At 43.9% G+C, this 21,824-nt stretch overlaps 1 protein-coding gene across 1 annotated transcript in view; it reads right to left on the bottom strand.

The window, feature by feature from the left end:
* Positions 1-21,824, bottom strand: part of cnksr1 (connector enhancer of kinase suppressor of Ras 1) — a 65,528-nt gene that overhangs the window by 28,050 nt on the left and 15,654 nt on the right. Inside the window, exons 3-10 of the mRNA XM_078567216.1 lie at positions 20,631-20,821; positions 19,748-19,835; positions 17,258-17,299; positions 15,203-15,322; positions 11,398-11,454; positions 9,504-9,572; positions 2,876-3,022; positions 453-523 (exon numbers count right to left, since the gene is read on the bottom strand). Coding sequence (XP_078423342.1) covers positions 453-523; positions 2,876-3,022; positions 9,504-9,572; positions 11,398-11,454; positions 15,203-15,322; positions 17,258-17,299; positions 19,748-19,835; positions 20,631-20,821 — 785 coding nt within the window. The remainder of the gene's footprint in view (positions 1-452; positions 524-2,875; positions 3,023-9,503; positions 9,573-11,397; positions 11,455-15,202; positions 15,323-17,257; positions 17,300-19,747; positions 19,836-20,630; positions 20,822-21,824) is intronic.

The following is a 21,824-nucleotide window of genomic DNA, read 5'->3' as shown; positions in this document are numbered from 1 at the left end:
GGGCATTCACTCAAGCGGGCTACGAAGCTAGAGATCTGGCTCACGTTCATGGGGATTGCTGTGGGTGAAGGCCACGCTGGACTTTAGGTCAAGTTTTCCTCTTCAGGAGCTCACAATTCTGCCACTGCATCTAGTGGATTTGCTCATTCATTTCAATCAAACCAAGAGATGTTCCAGATTGGGGACTTGATCTAACTTTACTCATTCAGAAATGAACAATTTAGGAATGTACAGGATTACAAAGATCACTATTGTCCATCTGTCCAGCCCAAGTTGAAAGACAGCCTATACTAATAAAAGCAGAATGGACTGTTAATTTGTCAATGGCTTCAATATTGAGCTCAGCAATGCTAACAAGCCTGCTCATCTGAGAACTGAACCACAGTCACTTTTACAGGAACCAAGTGAGGTACAATTTCCCCAAAGAAGAAAGGAATTAAATTGAAACTAACTGGACAGATCTTTCAGAGAATGCACTCAGGTCTGGCCACGATGCTGCATCTTCTGATGTGCTTCCCAGTACCTAGGGGAGAAAGCAGATAATAGCAGTCCAAAGGAGTAGTGCTGCTAAGTTGTCTCATACCAACTATCCACACGTAGGCTCTAGAGGTACAAGAACATAAAAAAGTCAAGAGTGGTAATTTTGACTTAAAATGATGATATAAAATGAGCGACAATGGAAGTCAACAGAAACAAAGATCAAGAGAGGTTTTTAATGGGTTGCCAAGACGCTTTGCAAGTTTTACATATATTCCAAAGTCACCATTACCCCAAAAGATGAGAAGAGGCCATTTTTAATCGTAACTCATGTCTCTAATATTCCAACTTTCCCAGCCTGGCATCCAGCTGCTTTTCTAAAAATTTTTCCTAAAATCTGTGGCTTGGCTTCCTGGTTAGCCAGGCTATTGCAGACAATTCTCATTATATCTGTGAAAGAGTTCCTTCAGGTTTCTGATTTAAATATCTTTCTTATTTATTTATTATCTTTGCTCTGGGCTCTATAGATTGTGTTTAAAAAAATCTTGCCCCATAGTTCATCCCTTTAAACTTGGAATCATCTTTGTTGCTCTTCTTTGTACTGTCTCTAGCACTTGCATAATCTTGTGTGGTGGTGGGGGAAGGGTGGTGAAGTCTTCACTAAACAACGTTGAAGGTGCAAGTTGCAGATCATTTTTTAGATAGTGCTCCAAATTGGATCAGATAATGCATTGTACAGACCCAGGACCTCCTCTGTAGAATATCTATCTTTTAAGCTGTCTCCAGACATTGAGAGTAACACCTCCACTATTACTCAAGGTCCCTTCCTATATCAACCTGCACTAATTCTGTTTCACCTATGAAAGACAGCTCAAAACTAATTTTTTTTGTCTACCCCTCTTGGTCAATGAGCATCCTGTCCTAACGAGAGTGATCATCTGGGGTGATGGATTGTTTGTATTCAACATAATTGCACCAATTCAGTGGGGTGTCAAAGGATCCTTTGTTTCTCCTCCCAGGCTGTGCTTCCTCCCTGTCATTTGACACTCTCACCAGAACTGAGCATGGACAACAAGCAACTTCGAGAGAATTTGTCAAGTAATAGCTGAGTGAAGCTATCAATAGCCTAAAAACTGGTGTAAGGGGCTGAATGGCCTATTCCTTTTCCTAAGAGGTGGGGAAGAGTTTTTTGCAAATGAGTTTGGGAGTACTTGGGGAATTGAAAGCACTGAAGTTGATAGCACATAGGAAACTGGTTTCAACACGCCAACTTCCATATTTAACTGCAGTGCATTTGGCTGTGTGCAAGCAACCCCCAAGAGGGGAGGTGGGTTGTTAAAATTTTATCATAATTTTAACATAGCTCATTAACAGTAATAACACGAGTACATGGATTTCTTGGACATTGCCAGTGAAAGCAATAGAAGATAAGACACAACAGTAATTGATGGGGCTGAAGAAATGAAAAGCAAAAATTCCCCTAAGTAATGAAATCTCACAGCTGTTTTCTTGTCTAATTGCATGAAAGGTTTTTACTCACAGTGCTTGGTCTGAGAGGTTACTTTCACTACTTTATAGATTACTTACTCTTTAGTTTATAATGGGGCACCTTATCAAAGGCCTTTTGAAAATCCATTTAAATTACATCTACTGAATTATCTTTGACTACTCTGTGTTATCTTCTCAAAAAGTTCAGTAAAGCAAGATTTTCCCTTTTGAAATCCACATAAACCTATTATTATATTTCTCATTTCTAGATGTTCTTCTGTTCTCTCTTTTTGTAAGGATTCCATTATTTTTCATACCACTGATGTCCAGGGAATTATAGACTAAGTCAGCTTAACATGTCCTGTTCCCCTTCTTGAATATAGAAATTATATTAACTATCTGCCATCCTCTAGCATGACACCTTTTTCTAACAAATTATTAAATATGAATAGTAATGCCTCCACTATCTCTTCCAGGAATTCTTTTAAAGTACTTGGATGCAATCCATCTGGGCCAGGAGCTTTATCCTTTTTGAGTTTGTTTAGTTAATTTAATACATCCCTTTTCCTTAAATTTTAAATGCACTTATTACATTACTCATCTTCATTATTCAATATCATGCCTATCTGTTCTATCTCCCTTGTAAATACTAAAGCAAAATAATTATTTAATATTTCTGACATCTCTTTATCATTACCTGTGGTATTATCCTGTCTATCCTTTATAGGTCCTATTCTCATCACAGCTTTCCTTTTTTTATTGATGTGCCTGTAAAATATTTTACTGTTTTATGTTCCTTGATAATTTAATTTCATAGTTCCTCTTTGCCTTCCTAATTTTTTTTGACTTCTCTCCTGATCTCTTCATATTCTCTCTTATCAGTAGGTATTCAGTAAGAGACTGTCCTCACCTGTGGTTGATGGGGTTGCTGCAGCTGTGCATTCTCAGAGAAACAGGAAGGTGGTAATATATCAATGGGGATCTTTTTCATAATGAGAACCACTTGATTTGGATTCTCCCGCAGTTTGGCAACCAGGTTGTTCAATGTCCACCCAACCTAATGGTGCAGGAAAGAACAATAATGAAGAGTCTCCAAACTGGAAGACCATTCTTACAAAGACTGTTAGAACAAGGTTTCTCTTTGGTGTCAGTGTCAACAAATAAGGTAAGAGGCTTTGGGAGACTAGCTCTAACTAATAATTATTCAGCAGCTCTGTGCAGTAGCATATTGCCTTGTCGCTGAGCACTAGGTTGGTGCACTGAGGGTCTGTACTTGCAATTTCCTATCTCAGTCAGACGGTTTTGGTGGGACAGGGAGATAAAGAAGCTCAGATGCCCAGGAGGGTCTGGACGCTACTTTGCAAGGTCACAGAATGACAGCAGTCAAACACATGCACGAAAACAGGATGGCAGCTGGCTGGGAGCAGCTCACCTGCCCCTCCCCTATTTGTGTGGGGATCGGTGCATAGTATTTGAGAAGAGGGAGAAAATACTTTTGGATCCATAATTAGTAATGAGACCTTGGTCAGAGTGCAGCATAGGCTTGCAATAATGACACCTGGACTTCATGGAGAAATTACACAAAACTAGGGTTGTATTCCCTGGAATTTAGAAGGTTAAGCGATGATTTGACTAAAGCTTTCAAGGTATTAAGGAGAACAAATGGAGTAGATAGAGATAAACAATTACTGCTGGTTTGGGAGCCTAGGGCTAGGAGGCAGTGTCTAAAAATTCAAACCAGACTTTTCAGGAGTGAAATTAGGAAACATTTCTACACACAAAGGATGGTAGAAGTTTGGAATTCTTTTCTGTAAATGACAATTGATGCGAGATGAGTTGTTAATTTTAAGACTAAGGTTGATAGATTTTGTTAACCAAAGGTATTAGGGATGTGGGGGGAAAAAGCAGATCTAAGGAGTTAACTCATAGAACACTCATGGTTTCAATGAATGGTGAAGGGCTAATGGCTTACTCCTGTTCCTATGAGGTTTGACAAAAAATTAAGAGTAAAGAAACACAGAAAGACAAATTAACCTTGAGGGGAACAATTGCTACCCATACTGTAGCAAACAAGAGTTGTTGAGTTTATACCAAATCACTCCAACTTGAATCAATACTGTATTTTGCCTACCTCTCCTTAAGGTGTTGACTCTTGCTGGGGTTGGGATTGCATGTGCGGCTGTACCTAGACCAAATGATTATTATTTGAGTGACTCTCCCCCAGAACACTGAGGGTCAAGTGAAATTTAAGACTGAGATCGATAAGTATTTTGTGAGGTAAAAGCATTGAGGGATACAGAATAAAGGCAATCAATGGAGTTTAAGTACAGATCGTACTGCATAGTAGGAAGCGGCTCAAGGGATGAATGATGTGTCTACTGAAACTTTCTAAGTTTCTAATGAGCATTAGAACACAATCAATCATACAGTCAAGCTCAGTCTATGCCTATCCAACATCTGCACCTGCTCATTTCCCAGCCATCATCATTGGATAAGGATCCAGAGAGGGAATCCTGACTCCGCCTCCACTGAGCCTGGATTCTCTGGTCTGGCTCAGAACAACACTGACACGTGGAAACTGTCAAACATTAGATTCCAAATTTGTATCATCAACTGAACTTGGATCAATATGCAGTGTTCAAAAGAAAAAAAAACAGGGTGTATGATAAATATTCGGGGACAATTCGAAAACAGAAATTAAAATTTCTGAAAGAAACCAAAAAGGGAGGTTAAGAAGGCTGAGTGAGAAAAAAAGCACTGGTGCTCAACATCAGGGAAAAAAAATCAAGGATTTTTATAGCACACAAGAAATGAAAGGCGTTTCCCAGAGAAGCGGCAAGAGGCGTCTCCCATCCGACACGGATGACAAGGGCAGCAGCTCTTCGGATGATGAAGTGCCAGGGCGGCACCGACAGAAGAGGCGGCAAAGCTGCAGGGCGTTGGAGGACGAGACACCCGAGCTCCAGAAAATTGGAGACAACAAGGAGACCAGCGCACCCCAACTTTGCCTGCAACCTGAGGAGGCCAGTGCACCACAGCCCCTGGAATCTGGGAGCAGTGAGGCAATCATCGCACCCCAGCTCCAGGAAGCCGGGAACAGCAACACCCCAGAGGGGGTGAGTTTTGGAGAAGCTTCTCCAGCAAAGGTCATCTCAAAACCCACTCTCTACGTGAACCTCCAGATGCCACCGGAGCAGAACACGGCCAAGGAGATCTACCTCAGCCCATCCAAAGTGAAGGAATTTGAGCTCACTACGGGTATGAAGGAGCAGACTAAAGGTCTGGGACTCTCAGAGACAGTGGGTTTGGTAGGAGAATAAATGCTTTAAAATGGGTTTAAAGATTGTATCCATAAATGTGCGTAGCATTAAATCTACTACGCGATGTGTTGCGACCTTGGACTACCTAGCCAAGGTCAAAGCTGACCTGTTGTTTCTGCAGGAGTGTGCGATACCGCACCTCAGTTCCTACAGGCAATGGTCACGATGGTGGTCCCACGGGCCATCGATCTGGTCGGGCGGAAACGACTCTCGTTCCTCCGGCCTGGGTATTCTGCTGCGAGGAGGCAACTTCACCGTCTCCGAGGTCAAGGAGGTGGTGGGCGGGCGACTCCTCGTAGCAGACGTAATGTACAAGAACGCTCCACTCCGGTTAATTAACGTGTATGGCCCGGCACAAGGGGCTGAGCGGCTGGAGGTTTTTCAGCAGCTCCCACTGCTGCTGGCGACCTCCAGGCCGGTCATTCTGGGCGGTGACTTCAACTGCATCATCGATGCGGCTGGACGATCCGGCAGGGCCGGCAGCAGATTGGACGCTACGTCCAGATCCCTGATGGAAACAGTTAAGGATGCCAAGCTGCACGACGTCTTCAGCAACCCTGCAGACGGAGCGCAGCGTAGATACACCTGGTCGCGGCCAGACGGGTCCATTCGTTCCAGGATAGACTTCCTGTTTGTGTCCCGTGCATTCACAGTCAGATCCACCGAGGTCAAGCCGGTGTTCTTCTCTGACCACTGCCTCCTACTGGCGGACTGCCACTTGGAGAAGGACCTGAGGGTGGGCAGGGGGGCATGGAAGCTAAATGTGCAACTGCTGACCCCAGAGAACATTGAGGAGCTCAAGAGGGATTACAAAGGTTGGAGAACCGTGAAACCCCTCTTTGAGTCCCTGACACACTGGTGGGAAGCGATCAAGGGAAGCATCAAGAGGTTCTTCATACTCAAAGGCACCCAGAAAGCTAGAAAGGAACAGAGGGAAATGTCCCGACTCCAGAAAAAGATGCAGAATCTGCTCCGGCTGCAGTCGATGGGGGTCGATGTCAAGGAGGAGCTCCAAGAGGTGAAGGGCCAGCAAGCCTCGCACTTTGCCTCGGAGGCCTCCAAGATCATCTTCCGTTCCAGAGTCCGCTCCGTGGAGCAGGATGAGACGTGCTCACGTTTCTTCTTCCAAAAGGTACACAGAGAGCGCTCTGTGATCAGCAGCCTGAAGGAAGAAGACGGCTCAGTAAAGTCATCACGGTCCGACATTGAGGATCAGCAAATCCTTTTATGCCGGACTGTATGACGTGAAGCCCACGGACAGCACGGCCTCCCAGTCCTTCCTGTCCTCTATCACGGAGGTCTTAGACCACAGTACGCGGGAGAGCCTAGACAAACTGCTAACTCCTGATGAACTGACTAAGGCCCTCGAGTCCTTCGTGAAGAGTAAAACTCCCGGAAGCGACGGCTTGCCGGCGGAGTTGTATTCGGCTCTGTGGGACTTGATCGGCCCAGACCTGCTAGGAGTGTACGAGAGTATGCTCCTGGCCGGTAGTATGTCAGAATCCATGAGGAAAGGCATCATCACCCTCATCTACAAGCACAAGGGGGAAAGGGAGGAAATTAGAAATTGGCGACCCATTTCACTGTTGAATATGGACTATAAGATTCTGTCCAAGGTCATCGCCAATCGGGTCAAATCCGCTCTGGAATTGGTGATTCACCCTGACCAGACCTGCTCGGTGCTAGGCAGGAAGATCTCTGACAGCCTGGCGCTGCTCAGGGATACGATTGCCTATGTACAGGACAGGGGTGTGGATACCTGCCTCATCAGCTTGGATCAGGAGAAGGCCTTTGACAGAATATCGCACACCTACATGGGGGATGTGCTCTCCAAAATGGGGTTTGGGGAGGGAATTCGAAATTGGATCCAACTGCTCTACACTAACATCAGTAGCGCAGTCTCAATCAATGGGTGGGAAACAGATAGCTTTCCGATCAAATCTGGAGTCAGGCAGGGCTGTCCTCTCTCGCCTGTCCTTTTCGTGTGTTGCATAGAACCCTTTGCCGAGTCCATCAGGAAGGATCCGGGCATAAGAGGAGTGACGATCCCAGGCAGTGGAGGCACTCAGGTAAAAGCCTCCCTGTACATGGACGACGTCGCCGTCTTCTGCTCGGATCCGCTGTCGGTGCGCAGACTGATGCACATCTGCGACCAGTTCGAACTGGCCTCGGGAGCCAAGGTAAATCGTGGGAAGAGCGAGGCCATGTTCTTTGGGAACTGGGCTGACCGATCCTTTGTCCCCTTCACTGTCAGGGCTGACGGCCTGAAGGTGCTGGGGATATGGTTCGGAGGGACCGGGGCATGCGTTAGAAACTGGAAGGAGCGAGTGGCTATGGTGAAAAGGAAACTGGGCATGTGGGAGCGACGCTCCCTCTCCATTGCGGGTAAGAACCTGGTCATCAGGTGTGAGGTACTCTCGCTGTTGCTGTACGTGGCGCAGGTCTGGCCCATTCCAGACTCCTGCGCGACGGCGATCACTCGAGCCATCTTCCGCTTTATCTGGAGGTCGAAAATGGATCGTGTCCGCAGGGACGCGATGTACAAGCCTCTAGATAAAGGGGGAAAAAACGTGCCCAACATCGCCCTCATACTGATGGCCACCTTTGTGTGTGGCTGCATCAAGCGGTGCGTGGACCCTCAGTACGCAAACACCAAGTGTCACTACGTGCTGAGGTTCTACCTGTCCCCGGTGTTGCGAAGGATGGGTCTGGCCACGCTGCCGCGGAACGCTCCAAGTAGTTGGACCGTGCCGTACCACCTGTCCCTGGTGGAAACATTTATGCAGAAAAACACCTTTGACCACAAGTCCATCAGGCAGTGGTCAGCACGTAACGTCCTAGAGGCCCTGAGGGAAAAGGAGAGGGTGGACCCTGTGGGATGGTTCCCCGAGCAGACTGTCAAAGTCATTTGGCAGAATGCCTCATCGCCAGAACTTTCCAACAAGCACCAAGACGTAGCTTGGCTGGTGGTGAGAAAGGCCCTCCCCGTCAGATCCTTCCTACACGCCAGGAGGCTCACCCCCTCTGCACGTTGCCCTCGAGGTGGCTGTGGTGGGGAAGAGACCGTTGTTCACCTCCTTGTGGATTGTGCCTTTGCAAAGAAAGTCTGGAGAGAGATGCAGTGGTTGCTGTCGAGGTTCATCCCGAGCAGTTCTGTGACACAGGACTCTGTGCTCTACGGGCTGTTCCCAGGGACACACACCGAGACAAACATCAACTGCAGCTGGAGGATCATCAACTCGGTGAAAGACGCGCTTTGGTCTGCCCGAAACTTGTTGGTCTTCCAGCACAAAGAGTTGTCCCCGACCGATTGTTGCGGACTGGCACAATCCAAAGTCCAGGACTACGTGCTGAGGGACGCACTAAAGCTTGGGGCAGCTGCCGCAAAGGCGCAATGGGGAAGGGTCGCTGTCTAAGACCTTTCTACCACAGCGCACCGAGAGACTGGGAACTGTTTAGAGCCCCTCGGGCTGTACAGATCAAAATGAAAGGCTGTAAATGATTGTAATATTGTTTGTACTGATGCACCTGGTGATACATTTTGTAAAAGTTTAACCTGGATTGTACCCTTGTAATGTTGTTTTTGAAATGGTTCGGAATGTGATTGAAGATATTTTATGAATAAAGTATATTTTTACAAAAAAAAAACAAGAAATGAAAGGATAACCAAAGCAAGGGGCCACTTCTGTACTTAAAAGGGAAGTAATGACAGAGATGTTAAACAAGAATGAACTGGAGGAAAATATTCATAAAGAAGCCATGTCTAAAAAAAGGTTGATGGGACACAAAGTTGAAACGGTCAGCAGGTCTGAATAGTATCCCAATACACAGATGGATGTTTGGGGATAAGGGAAAGAGGGAATTCTAACCGGAGGGTGGTAAAGGTTACACACTGGGAATGTGCCTTTCAAAATTATCCCTGTGGTATTAAAAGGAATGCAGTTGAATGGATCAAAGGGTAGATAAGTGTCAGCTCCAGTTAAAGAGTTAGCACCGGCATGGATGAGACATGCTGAATGGCCACGTTGTGTGCTACAACTTCTATGATCTCTCATACTGTCTCATCCCTGCATTATCAGACACCCAAAATATACCATTCATCCCCAACCCCTAATCCTTACACACCTCCAACTCCCAGTCCATGCACCCCTTCATTCAACACCCGATTTATAGCACACCTAAATCATCTAATTCAAGTGTCTGATACCTAATACTTACTACAACCATATCATTCACCTGGACCACCTCATCTCCTGGACGAATCTTCTGAGACTGATGAGCTGGAGACTGAAGAAAAGGAAATGAAGGCAAGTTCATAAAAACACTCATTTAATTACGAACAATCACGCCAGGGATATGTACTCACAGATGAGCCCATCTCTCAAGTTAGACTGCAACACTCCCCTCCCCCACTCAGCCCAATAGAAGTAAGAGATACCAAAACCAAATGCTTTGGAATGGAAGTCGGGCAATATTTTGGAATCTCTATCAACCCATTCTCCATCTTCCAAGGAATTCTGCAGCAATTCCCTCATTTCACTAAGGACGTATTTCATTTTCTGTCAAATTGAGTCTTTATGAACCAGTGCTTGAGATTCTACCACTCGGGTTTGTGTGGCACTTTTTGCCGTCACGAGAAGAACATTAAAATCTTCTCAAAGTGGATCACATGTTGGCCACAACTGGAACCAAACTCCATTTGCACAGAATCCTCAAACAGATTTTTAAAGAGGAGAAAAAAAGACGTTCTCAGTAGATACATATTATCCAGTGTGTCACTGAGTTACACAGACCAGGGCTGTAACACCGAGTGAGCCATTGAGTCACACAGACCAGGGCTGTACTGCCCACGTCACTGAGCCAAACAGACCAAGCAGGCAGAGTCTGATGTCATACTAAACTACACAGACTGGTGCTATATTGCTTGGTGGAACACTAAACCATGCAGACCCGAGATTATGCATCCCAGAGTTGAACTGAGACTTGCACCTTCCTGACTTTTATGTCAGTAGCTCAGTGCACAGTACCTCCCTGATCTCAGCTCGGGCAGTGGTTATGGTGGTAGAGTTGGCTTTAGAGTTCTTACAGTGGGGGGAATTGTGGGTAAACCAGGGTTCCCAGTCCTGATTGTGCCATGTGTGGGCAATGGGTGAGGAGAGGTTTGCCTTGGTTGTTACACAATCTGACATTGTTGACACTCACTATCCAGACTCTCTCAATGCAACACTGGTCAGAAAATGCAGTTTTGGGCGGGGGGGTGGGGGGGCGCGGGTGTGTGTGTGTGTGTGTGTGTGAAATCAGCACTTGCAGAATTCACTTGCTATCCTTTGACCTCCAGGGGGACTGTGGCCTCTATATTTTGTACACTGCACATGAATAGATTTGTACCAGGACACAGCAATGATATTCTGCAGGGCGACATGAAAACAATCAGAAAATTGTAAATTATTTCTTAGGCATGTTAAAAGACATGTGTAAACTCCAAATGAGCATTTAAGATAATTGTTCAGAAAATATGGGTGATGTTGGCAAGGTGATATTTATTGCTCACCCTTAATAGCCCTGTGTGGATACTGAAGGACCTTCTCTTTAAACTGCAGCAGTCTTTGTGGTGATGGTGTTCACAAAATAATACAAGATCAGGAATTTTTAGGAGCTGTGACACATGTTGAAGGCACAACAATGTGTGACTTTGAGCAGATCTTGATGATGGTGGTGCCATGGAAGGTCAGGGTGAGTTGATCACTCAATACGAGAGGGACTACAGACAAAAAAACAATGCAAAAGAGAGACAGAAAAAACAGGAGGGAAAAACAGACATGCACTCGCAAGTACAGAGCAACAGACACACATAGGGAGAAAAGCACACAGACAGGACAGTAGCAGGTCAAGGAGGCAGTCAATCAACAGCTTTTCAGGGAAACTAACAAAAGGTAATAAACACAGTTTTGCTAGTGTTACCAATATTACAAGAACAATTTAAGACAGAAATGAACAGGGAAAGTGCCACACACAGACACAGAGATACATAGAGACAGAGAACAGGAATTGTACACACACAAACAAAGTGAGCGACACTGAAGAGCGAGTGGAAAGAATAAATTTCACTTACATTTACCTTGGTTCCTGTGATAAAATGCAGCCCATTATTCGACTTGATTTCAATTCCCTGAACAATGTAAAGGAACAGCTTTTAATCCAGGGATAGGCGAGGGCAAATAGAGCTGACCAATTGCTTGAGAACTATGTGTTCGTCAGAACTAATGTCATAAATCTCCAGCAGTTGCATGCAATGTACTAAAATACTTCGGAGGTAAACAGCTTGGTCATCTCTGATATTCCCAGTGAATGTCCATGTCAGCTCTGATCACAGCTGTCACAACCCTGAATAAATTAACTTGTAGAACAACCCACAGGTTTTTTTTAAAAAAAAATTTAGCGTTAGATTTTAGTTTATAACTTTGAACTAACACTGTAAAATTGTCTGATTTCAGGGTAATGAAGCTTGAGAGTTACTCAGTTACTGTAAATTAGCAGAAATTCCAGCCTGAAGTTGCCAACATTGGACAGGAAACCCATACCCTGCACCAAACCTGCTGTCAACACTCAGGTCAACACGTGTTTCTTCGGGGTATTCATTGAGCAGTCCTTGTTGTCAGATAATAACTGAAACCTCCTAAAGGATCTATCAAGTTTGAACAATTTAAAACAACATCTACCCAGGTTGGACACTTGATCTGATTGTGCTGCTCTGGCAGTTCCCCAAGGCTAACTCAGCACATAGACATGTAAATATAGTTAAGAGCAGTATAAAGAGAGTATCTGAGTAAACTAATACAGTTACAATATACTTATCAGTGGCTCGTTGCATTTAAACATCTCGGTAATACTGGTTAAAGTGCACAAGTTAAAAAAAAAATTCCCACTCCACCCCATGCCTAATTTTGTAAAGGTATAATTTAAAGCAGCCATACGGATCAGGTTGGAGCTAGCTGATCGTAGCCATGGTAGCTACAAAAGCAGAATCGATGTCTTTACCATGGGCCCGGGAGGACGGTGAATAAACAACCAGAGAATTAACAACCTGCTCCTGATCACTATGCAGTGAGACCTGTTGGGATGTGCATGTGTGGTTGCCAGGTGAGCATATGATGGAGCTAGGTGTGTCATCACCGTGCCCTCCTCCCACCCACCCCAGCCCACCAACCCTACCATGTTTGACTAGCCTGTCTACACTGATTGTCTATGTGTAATCCTAGTCAACTACATGGCTGTAGTAGCAGAGGACTATGGAACAATATCCAGCAAGAATTGATGCTTACAAGACAGGAGATGAAAGGGATATTAGTTGATAAGTCATCATTTGAATCAGAATTAATCTGTGGAATGGTTACAATTTTAAATAAAGTCATTGTAATTACAGATTTTATTCAGACAATAGCTTCAATTATGAACATTCTAAACACACGTCTATCTCAAAACGGAGAATGATTATGTGGAGCATGTAATCAAATCATTCCTCTAAATTGAGTCATCACTGAAGCCTGAGCTTCAAAAGAGAAATCAATGCTGCATCTTGCCGATTGTATCCCAAGTGGCTGAATAACGAGACAGAGAGAGAGCGAGCTCTTAAATTTCAGGTGTAAGAGATGCTTCTCTCTCTATCAACCAAGAAACTTCAGTGAAATTAAATCATGTCACTTTTTAAAACTATAAGTGAGAAACTCAGTGATGAGCCAAGGCCCAAAGAGCAAGAAACCACCAGGGTTGAAAGGAAGGGAAGAAAATGTGAGAGAAATCAGAGGGTAGTGATTTTTTGATACCCAGCCAGGAGACTGTAGGCAAAAGACTGAGGCAGGTCAGGTATTCCTGAGTTTTGAGCTCCTGGCAAAGACAGTTAGAGCAACATCAATACAGTGAGAAAACAAAGAGAAGGGAAAGCACATGGCAACAACTGTTGAGAGCGTACACAGGGAAAGTACACAGTTGTAAGAACCCGATGTATGTAACAAAGGTACTTATGGCTTAGAGAAACAAAAGAAAATAAGACATCCTTCCATGGGCTGGAAGCTAAAAATACACTTTTGCTGAACAAGGAAATGTGATACTACAATATAACTGCCAGAAACCACTCTCCAGAGTACCCACGAGTGCTCTCATCTCCTGTTCCAAACATTTAACACTTTGATTACATTTCAGCTTACTTGAGAAACCCTGGTAGAAAAGATTATTGAGCTGGATCTGCTCACACCAGAGATAGTGGAAGTGTGTGGGGCTGCTGGTCCTCTCGAGGAATGAGGGAAACTACCCCTCAACCATAAACACACACATCGCTCTTCACACAATACACACCATACACAAATATATGACACACCACACGCTTTAATGGAAGGAAATTACGATGGCTTTGTGTCTCAGCTGATTTGTTCTTAAATTATATCAAGGGACAGAATTTTCCGGACCCACCAACAGCAGGAAGCGTAGTTTTGGGGGAACTTTATTTGACGTGAGGCCAAAAATCAATTTCCTGATGTCAGGATGAACGGTAGGAAGTCTGTTCTCAGGACTTTTAAAGGCAGGTTGAAATTCCCAACGAACAATGTTGGGAAGCCACTTTTACATGTATTAGCATGTCATGCATGCTCATTAAAAGGCCACCTTTCCGGAATTAAGCTCCCCCTCCAAATTAAGTTCCCTACCAGCGAGAAATTAGAACGTTCATTTTTACGGCTGCACACAAGTGGTGTGAACCTGGTGAACTTGATTTCTTCCACAGCTTTGAGGGGAGTAGACGCAGCTTTCACCTTCTTGATTCTGGGACAACTTGATTCATACTGGGTGCCAGTAGCACAAGCTGCACCAAGGCTGGACATGGCAGGCAGGCAAATGGGGTGGAGGGGACCGGAGGCTGGAAACAGGAGGCAGGCAAAGGTGGGTAAGGGAGGGAGGCTGCCCAAGTGCCCTTTAAATTTGGTGAACTTGAGGTAATGGTGGGGAAGGTGACATCCTGCCCATCCCCTCCACCAGATTCGCCGTGTTCCACATGGATCCATAAGTAATGAGCTGAACAGCGCAAGATATCATGTGGTGAGCCTCCGGAGGAAAACACTCCGACTGCCACTCCCATCACCGAACGTAGACTTCAGAACAGAAGATTCCACCCAATGGGTCCACAAGAAGCCACCTTTGTCAGCTGAAGGCTCAATTCAAGGGCTGGCTCTGAAAGTTGGCTCGGGTCATATAAAAAAAAGCACCAAGTTATTCTGGCTGTTGGCACAGTATATGGAAGTAGCAATACTCAGAGCCATAGATAGTGTGAAGTTTGTTTGAAAATTTACTCTGTGAAGTTGAAGGATTTTATAGAAAACTAAAAAAAAATAGGGCCGAGGTTTTTTTTGCAGCAAATGTTGACTTTGACTTAGCAGGAGCAGAATGTAGTTCAACGCCTACTTGAACCAGAGGCCTCAGATTAACATCTCAACTGAAAGACAGTGCTTCTAGCAATGCAGCACTCCCTCACTTTTGCACTAGAGAGCCAGCCTTGAATATATGCTCAAATTCTCAAGTGGTGTTTGAACTACTTCAGAAGGGGACATACTACCAACTAAGCGAAGCTGGATGATAAACGTCTTAAAGGTATCCACATAACACATCCACTGCATCTTAAGATATATATGTATACATAAATATATGTGAAATGCTGTCAGACACTCAAGGTGTCGTGCACACTCTAGGTCAAAGTGTTAAAAAATTAGATGTGCCTTTCTAAAAAAAATGAATTGGCAAGAGTATTGTTTATACAAACCCTAATCTACAAAGCCTATTACCTGGACATTCAAGGAAAAGTAACAAGTCCACAGACAGTAAGCCCTCCATAATCCCCCCCCATATAACTCAGGGCACCATGCGGTACTCACCAGACTCTGCCCTGGTGAAGTGGTGAGTAGATGTATAGTTTCCAGGCAAGCACACTGGTCCACCAACACCTCAGGGCTGCCCATTACCATATCTTCACAGAAACTGGAGAGTTCCCTGCACTGAATGAGACAGAGTGCATAAGCCCAAATGGAACCAACCACACACCCAGAAACATTGCCTTACCTGCAGAAGGTACAACAAGGAAAGCAGTTGGCAACATATTAGTACTCCAAAGGCACAGCAGCATGGTTAGTTTCTAATATTAACATGTGTGACAAATGCACAGGCAGGAGTGCTTGTGAGATTTTCTTGCGTCTTGTGTTGTTGGGAAGGTGACAAGCAAAAGCAAAGCCACAGGCAAGGCTCCCAGAGTCACCTTTACACACCTGGCAAGCAACTCAACATTGGGACTTGGTTATTGGTCCATTGTCTGAGTTTAGGGGAATCCTACAAATAATAAACTAAAAACCAGGCTGCAGAATTATCCACTCAGAGAAAATTTGACTGATCTTTAAGAAGACCCCATCTTATGAAACATAGGAACATATTTGGGGCAATTCAGAGCTTAATATTGGAGTGTAAAACTAGTGTTGGGGTCTTGCTCACTAGAAGCTGCCTATTTTTACTTTCCATTTGTTTCAGATGGTTTCTAGAACAGGTACCAGACCTGCAATGTTACTTTTATGCTCCAGCAGTGGAAGCTAGTTCAATAAATAGTTTTTAATGGAAATTGGACAAGTACTTGAGGATGAGGAATTTACAAGGCTACGGACAAAAAGCGAGGATGTGGAACTAAGCATGACTACTCTTCCAAAGAGCCAGCACAGATATGTTGGGCTGTAAGTTTCTATGATAGCTGTTAAATCAGGGAGAAAAACAAGGAACTGAATGTGGTAAAACCAGAAAATGTTGTAAATATAAAGTTGGTAACTGAAATAGAAAGAGCAGGTAATATTTCAGGTGTACAGCTGGCTGGATCTGATTTCAATGTATGTGATACACAAATGACCATGCTCCTATATGTTCTCCTGTATGTAGCTCATTCGCAGTTGCAAAGCAGTTTAATTGAAGCATTCATATCAAACAATTTAAGAAGAATCAGAGTGTCACCTCTTCCCTCCAGCCTTTAGACTATAATTAGATTTGACGAAAGGTTATTGACCTGAAATGTTGGTTTCTCTCTTCGTAGATGTTGCCAGACTCGCTGAGTGTAAATTGTGTTTAATTGTATGGAGGTGGTGAGCATTAACTGGATATTCACTTGTGCTCCTCTAGATAGGAACAGACTGAAACTGTGGTTGTTGAGTTAGGAGGTGCATGTTTGTCCTGTGTATCTCAGTAATTTAATGCTTATAAAAGTATGACAGGTTTGGCTCCAATTTTCTCTTTCACCACCTGGCTTTCTGGAATATAACACTTGAGTATTTCCAGCATCTAATTGTTGGTAATAATTATTAACAAGTCCTAGAGACAACATCAGTCCCAAATCCTTATTTGGGATGTATATCAATTGCTCCCAGGTCAAAATCTCTTTGTGGTAAATGATCAATACTGACCAGCCTTATGTGATGTTCAATAATCAGATTCAATTTTTTTTAAATGGGAAAAGAACTTGCATTTATATAATGCATTTCACAAACTCAGGACTTCCTTTACAACACCCTACAGGCTATGAGGCAGTACTGCTGTACTGCAGGAAACAGCAAGCTTACACAAACAGCAATGTAATGATGACCAGATAATCTGTTTTAGCGATGTTGGTTGAGGCATAAATATTGGCCAGGACACCCTGCTATTCCTTGAATAAAGTCATGGGATCTTTTATGTTCACCTGAGTGGGGGCAGACAGGGCCTCAGTATAATGCCTCAACTGAAGGACGGCACACCTTGACAGCAGCACTCCTTCAGGACTGAAGTGCAGTGTCAGCCCAGGTTATGAGCAAGAGCTGACACAACAACCAACATCCATTTGATAAGGCAGATTCTGAAAACAGAAGTTTACTGGAAAGACTCATCATGATGTAACAGAAAGGAGGCAATTGATTCATACTTACAATGCTCAGTATCCGATTTTCTTTCTCTGTCTGGCTGCACTCCTAAACAAAACAGATGTCAAATCTAAGATTTCAGTAAAAGATCATTATTCAGCCAGGCAAACCACACTGCAGAACTCAGTACCAGCATTACAGCTAGGAGGCTGTGAGGGCTGACATAGATGTAAGGTTCCAGAATTCATGTCGCTGTTAAGGCATTAAATGGGACTATTGAGTGCTGTGGGCTCATCTCCACATGCCTAGGAATACTATCCCGAATATATCTTTTATTAAAGTTCTATTTGAATGGTCCCAGCTCCCACCTCAATGTGTATTAGCTGATCTCAAGTGTGGACGGAACACAAATATTACAATTATTCTCATCCCCCTTAGAGTTAAGGGGGGCATATTGTTGCTGATGCTCATGCAGTGGCCCCTGCTGGTACCTGCATCTTTCTGGCTTTGGGTGCACGCAAGTTCAGACTCAGTTATTTTGCCCTCCATTGTCAAACAATCGCTCATGCATGACAAATGGACATCCAGGTGAGTACTAGAAGACATTCAGGACCTGTGAAACAGTAGCTCAGCAACAGTCTGGGTAGGAGTGGAAAGAGAAAGCTGGGAATAAAACAATCCATGGATACATAAGGATATTCAGCAGATCTGTACACAAGTCATATAAATGCAATTGGCCAGTAAATCCTCCCAGTATGGAGGTGCCAGCTGGGACTGCAGTGGACCATGGGGTAGGGTGGGAGGCATGAGGAAAGCTAAGGAGCTTAAACAGAGAAGGAAAAAGTTGAATTTTCTTCCCTTCCTTCCTTCCACACCCATGTCAACAGAGGCTCCAACTGGTTCTGGGAGCACCATTTATTGCCCAGAAATCAGCGTGGTAAACATGGCAAAAAGAATCCATTAACTCTGGAGAATTCATTCATGTGCCTCAGCCAAAGCACCCACCCCATTTGACTATGTTTGTAGCAGCAACTGTGGGCATGATGCCAAATCCTCTTTGAGCAAGTGGGGAGCCTGTGGCAAGTTCAACATTAATCTCAACGTGGAGCTTATGAATCGGGGGAGAATAAAAGCGAAGAACTCTCACTTCATCTTCCCCAATGTTTGCACAAAGGCTCACACAGGCATATGTCTTTCAATTCTCCCTTTTTTAGCAAAATCTGTACAGTTGCATTGACAGATCACAGGCTCCTCACTGCAGCAGACTCTTCAGCTGGAGGAAGATGCCCAGCTGGCTGTCACTCCCTGCAGCTCCATTCCTTATTCTATAGAAGTTCATCAATCCTGCACTCCCAGTGAGGAGAGGCGTTTCTGCATCTCAGACTTGGCCACACATGTACTGCTTCACTGGTTTGTTAGTATGCCACAGAGCGCTTCTTCTGTGACTTTCACCCTCAACTAACCATAATTCAATGAATTTAAAGCACAATCATGAACAGAGGCAAGCAGATTTTTGACAGAAGAAACCGTGGAAACTTACTGCGAACCCCTTCTCACATCTTCTATCTGTCCTGACCTCAGTATCTATTAGCAAGTGCCATCACACAGACCCCATTTACGCTGCACTTTTAACATAGCAAACTGTTATTTCACAGAACAGAGAATGAGCACTAACTGAGGAAGGGGCAGTTGGATATAAAAACATAGGGAATAGGACCAAGAGTAGGCCATACGACCCCTTGAGTCGGCTCCACAATTCAGTAAGATCATGGCTGATTTTTTACCTCAACTCCATTTTCCCAACCTATTCCCAAACCTCTTGATTCCTTTATTGTCCAAAAAGAGTTTAATTTTGAACATGGGGAAATATAAGAAGCAGAAAGCATTAGAGAGAAGAGCCCAGAAGACCAAAATTGCTGACATTGAAGGTGTAATGCAGGACAAAGTACAAAGGAGACCAAAATTGAAAGAACAGAAAGTGTTGGCTGGCATGTAGGACTAATGACCCCTCCTGCAAAGGGAAAACTCTACCCCTTTTAAAGCACTTGAGTCATTTCTGGGTGTGAAGGGGAAATATTAAATTAAAATCTTAAAGTTGTTGCAAACCATGATTGGGTAATCTATTGACTTTACCATATCACACTCTAAGCCAAAGTCTGATACTCACCAACAGCTGCAACCAGAAACCCACGACAATCAACCTCGGAAATTAATGTGGACACCGGTGGAGCTGCCACTATAGAACTGTACTACAGGAAGGGTTAGCATTAGCACCCTCAGGGAGAGGACAAGGGAAAAATATAGAAGTGCAAAGAAAAGTAACCCTTGTATTTTATGGCACCTCACATCAGCATCTCAAAGCTTTTCACACATATATGCAATTAAGGGGAAGCTAGGTAAGTACACAAGGAAGAAAGGAATATTTAGATAGAGTGGGATGAAGGCTCATGTGGAACATAAACAACAGCATGGACCTGGTGGAATGAATGGCCTGTTTCTGTGCTGCAAATTCTATATAAATTATGAATTGTACCAGACTTGTTGTATTTGACAAACCTTGTGAATAGTTTCTGCTAGCTCCATACATAACCTGATGATCTCTTTCTTCATGGCAGAGTAGTTGATTATACATATAAACGGGTACCTGGTTTGGCAGAAGAGAAGCACGGTTAGAATTTCTTTAGGGCTTCCGATTCTCCAAAACTGATAAACGAACACCACCAGACTCACTTGATTTTACTCCCAACCTCCACAGATGTCAGCATATCCAATACTTCACCACTACACCATATTTAACATAAGCCACGCTCACATCACTTTTTTTTCAGACCTGCACAGTCTCCCTACCAACCAGTGCATCAAGTTTAAAATCTTCTATCTCATTCACAAATCTCTCCATGGCCTTGCTCCACTTTAGCTCTGGAGATTTCTCCATTTTTACATCCCCTCCTCGGCTCCTCTGCATCCCTTCCTTCCATTGCAATATTGATGATGGAGCCTTAGCCTCTTGACCCTACTCTTTGGAAGTCCTTCCTCCTAAGCCTCTTTGATCCTACCACCCCCTTTCAAAAACTCTTAAAACCCATTTCTTCAAACATTGTTTTGAGCCATCTCTCCAAATCCTCCCTCTAAGGGTCAGCTTTCACTCTATTCAGCATTGAAGCATCTGTGTTCAAACCACATGGTGTAAACGCAAGTTGCTGACATCCTGATCAGATTGACTCTTTGTTCAGTGCCTGTAGACAGCACAACGAAAGCCTCTCTATAAACAACGGCACTGTAGGAATCCAAGTTGTTGCTGAGCCTAATAATTTTATCCTTACGTAACTAAAACTTTTAATGTCTGACAGTTAATGACGTTAAGGAGGAAGGCTGACAATTTCCTGACAGACCATTCTAATCAATAGGAATAATTTGCAGTATTAGTTTGTCCGAGTACCTGTTTAGCCAGGAAAAGATAGCTTTGGTGGTTTGAAGAAGATCTATGACAGAGGTGAGGAGGTCTCCAGAAGGTCTCTGTGGACCTGGGCTGACCTTCCTCCGACTGACAATGAATGACTGGAGTGTTCCAGACACAGCTCTCAACTTCTCCATCAGAATCTTCAAATTTTCTGTCTCTAGATCATAGGTCTGAAAGTAAAAACAAGATTGTTTAGAAAGAATCTCAAACAACAGTAGCACTCTCAACAGCCAGGAACATAAGGCCATATACATCTCCAAAATCCACATACAAGCCACAATTTATTGTACTTACTGATGCTGCAAAAACCCTGTATCAGACTGGAGTGATGAGCAGAAAATGAGCATCACAATTCTAAATCATACACGTTATCTGAACTGCAACACAAGCAACAACACAAGTAACATGGGCACTGGGCAACCTGTAAACAGTGATCACGGAGTCAATGAAACTTATACTGATAGTCCAACTTCATTTGAGATTTTATATCCCATATTCTTTTGGCTGCTGATGGTAGCAGACCAGATATAGTGGTGACCGAGTGAAAGTGAACAGATTCAAACCAGTCCAACGCATTTTGGTACCAATTACTAATAATTATATGAATTCTGACAAGTTTAATTCCAAAACTATTACCCAGGACAGAAGGAGAGATTGGGACCAAGCTGTAGCAGATTTCTTATGTGACTTGTCGCCATTCCTTCACTGTCGCTAAGTCAAAATCCTGGAACTCCCTCCCTAACAGCACTGTGGGTGTACCTACACCATATGAACTGCAGCGGTTCAAGAAGGCAGCTCACCATCACCTTCTCCAGGGCAATTAGGGATGGGCAACAGATGTTGGCCTGACCAGTGATGCCCACATCCCATGAACAAATATTTAAAAAATTCTGGAGTGAGTACACAAGTAACTTTGAATAGCGTGTGGTGGAGAAAGTGGTATCTCTTTAGGATCATTGTGATGCCAAGAGAACATGTCTGGTGACGGAAGCTCAGATATGAAGTCAGCAAGACTGCCAATTTTAGGGCAGCTGCCTGGATAAGGCAGTCAGTAATTGATTTCTCATAGGCATGTCTCTGGGCTGTATTCAAGTCCAGTCAGTCAGTTACTGAATCCAAAAGGTACAGTAGATGTATAGGCTAAGTGTTCTAACCTACAATACTCCCCAAGCC

The sequence above is a fragment of the Cetorhinus maximus genome, chromosome 21, assembly GCF_964194155.1.
Source record: "Cetorhinus maximus chromosome 21, sCetMax3.hap1.1, whole genome shotgun sequence".
In the NCBI taxonomy this organism is placed as follows: domain Eukaryota; kingdom Metazoa; phylum Chordata; class Chondrichthyes; order Lamniformes; family Cetorhinidae; genus Cetorhinus; species Cetorhinus maximus.
This window is presented reverse-complemented; position numbering and strand designations above follow the sequence as displayed.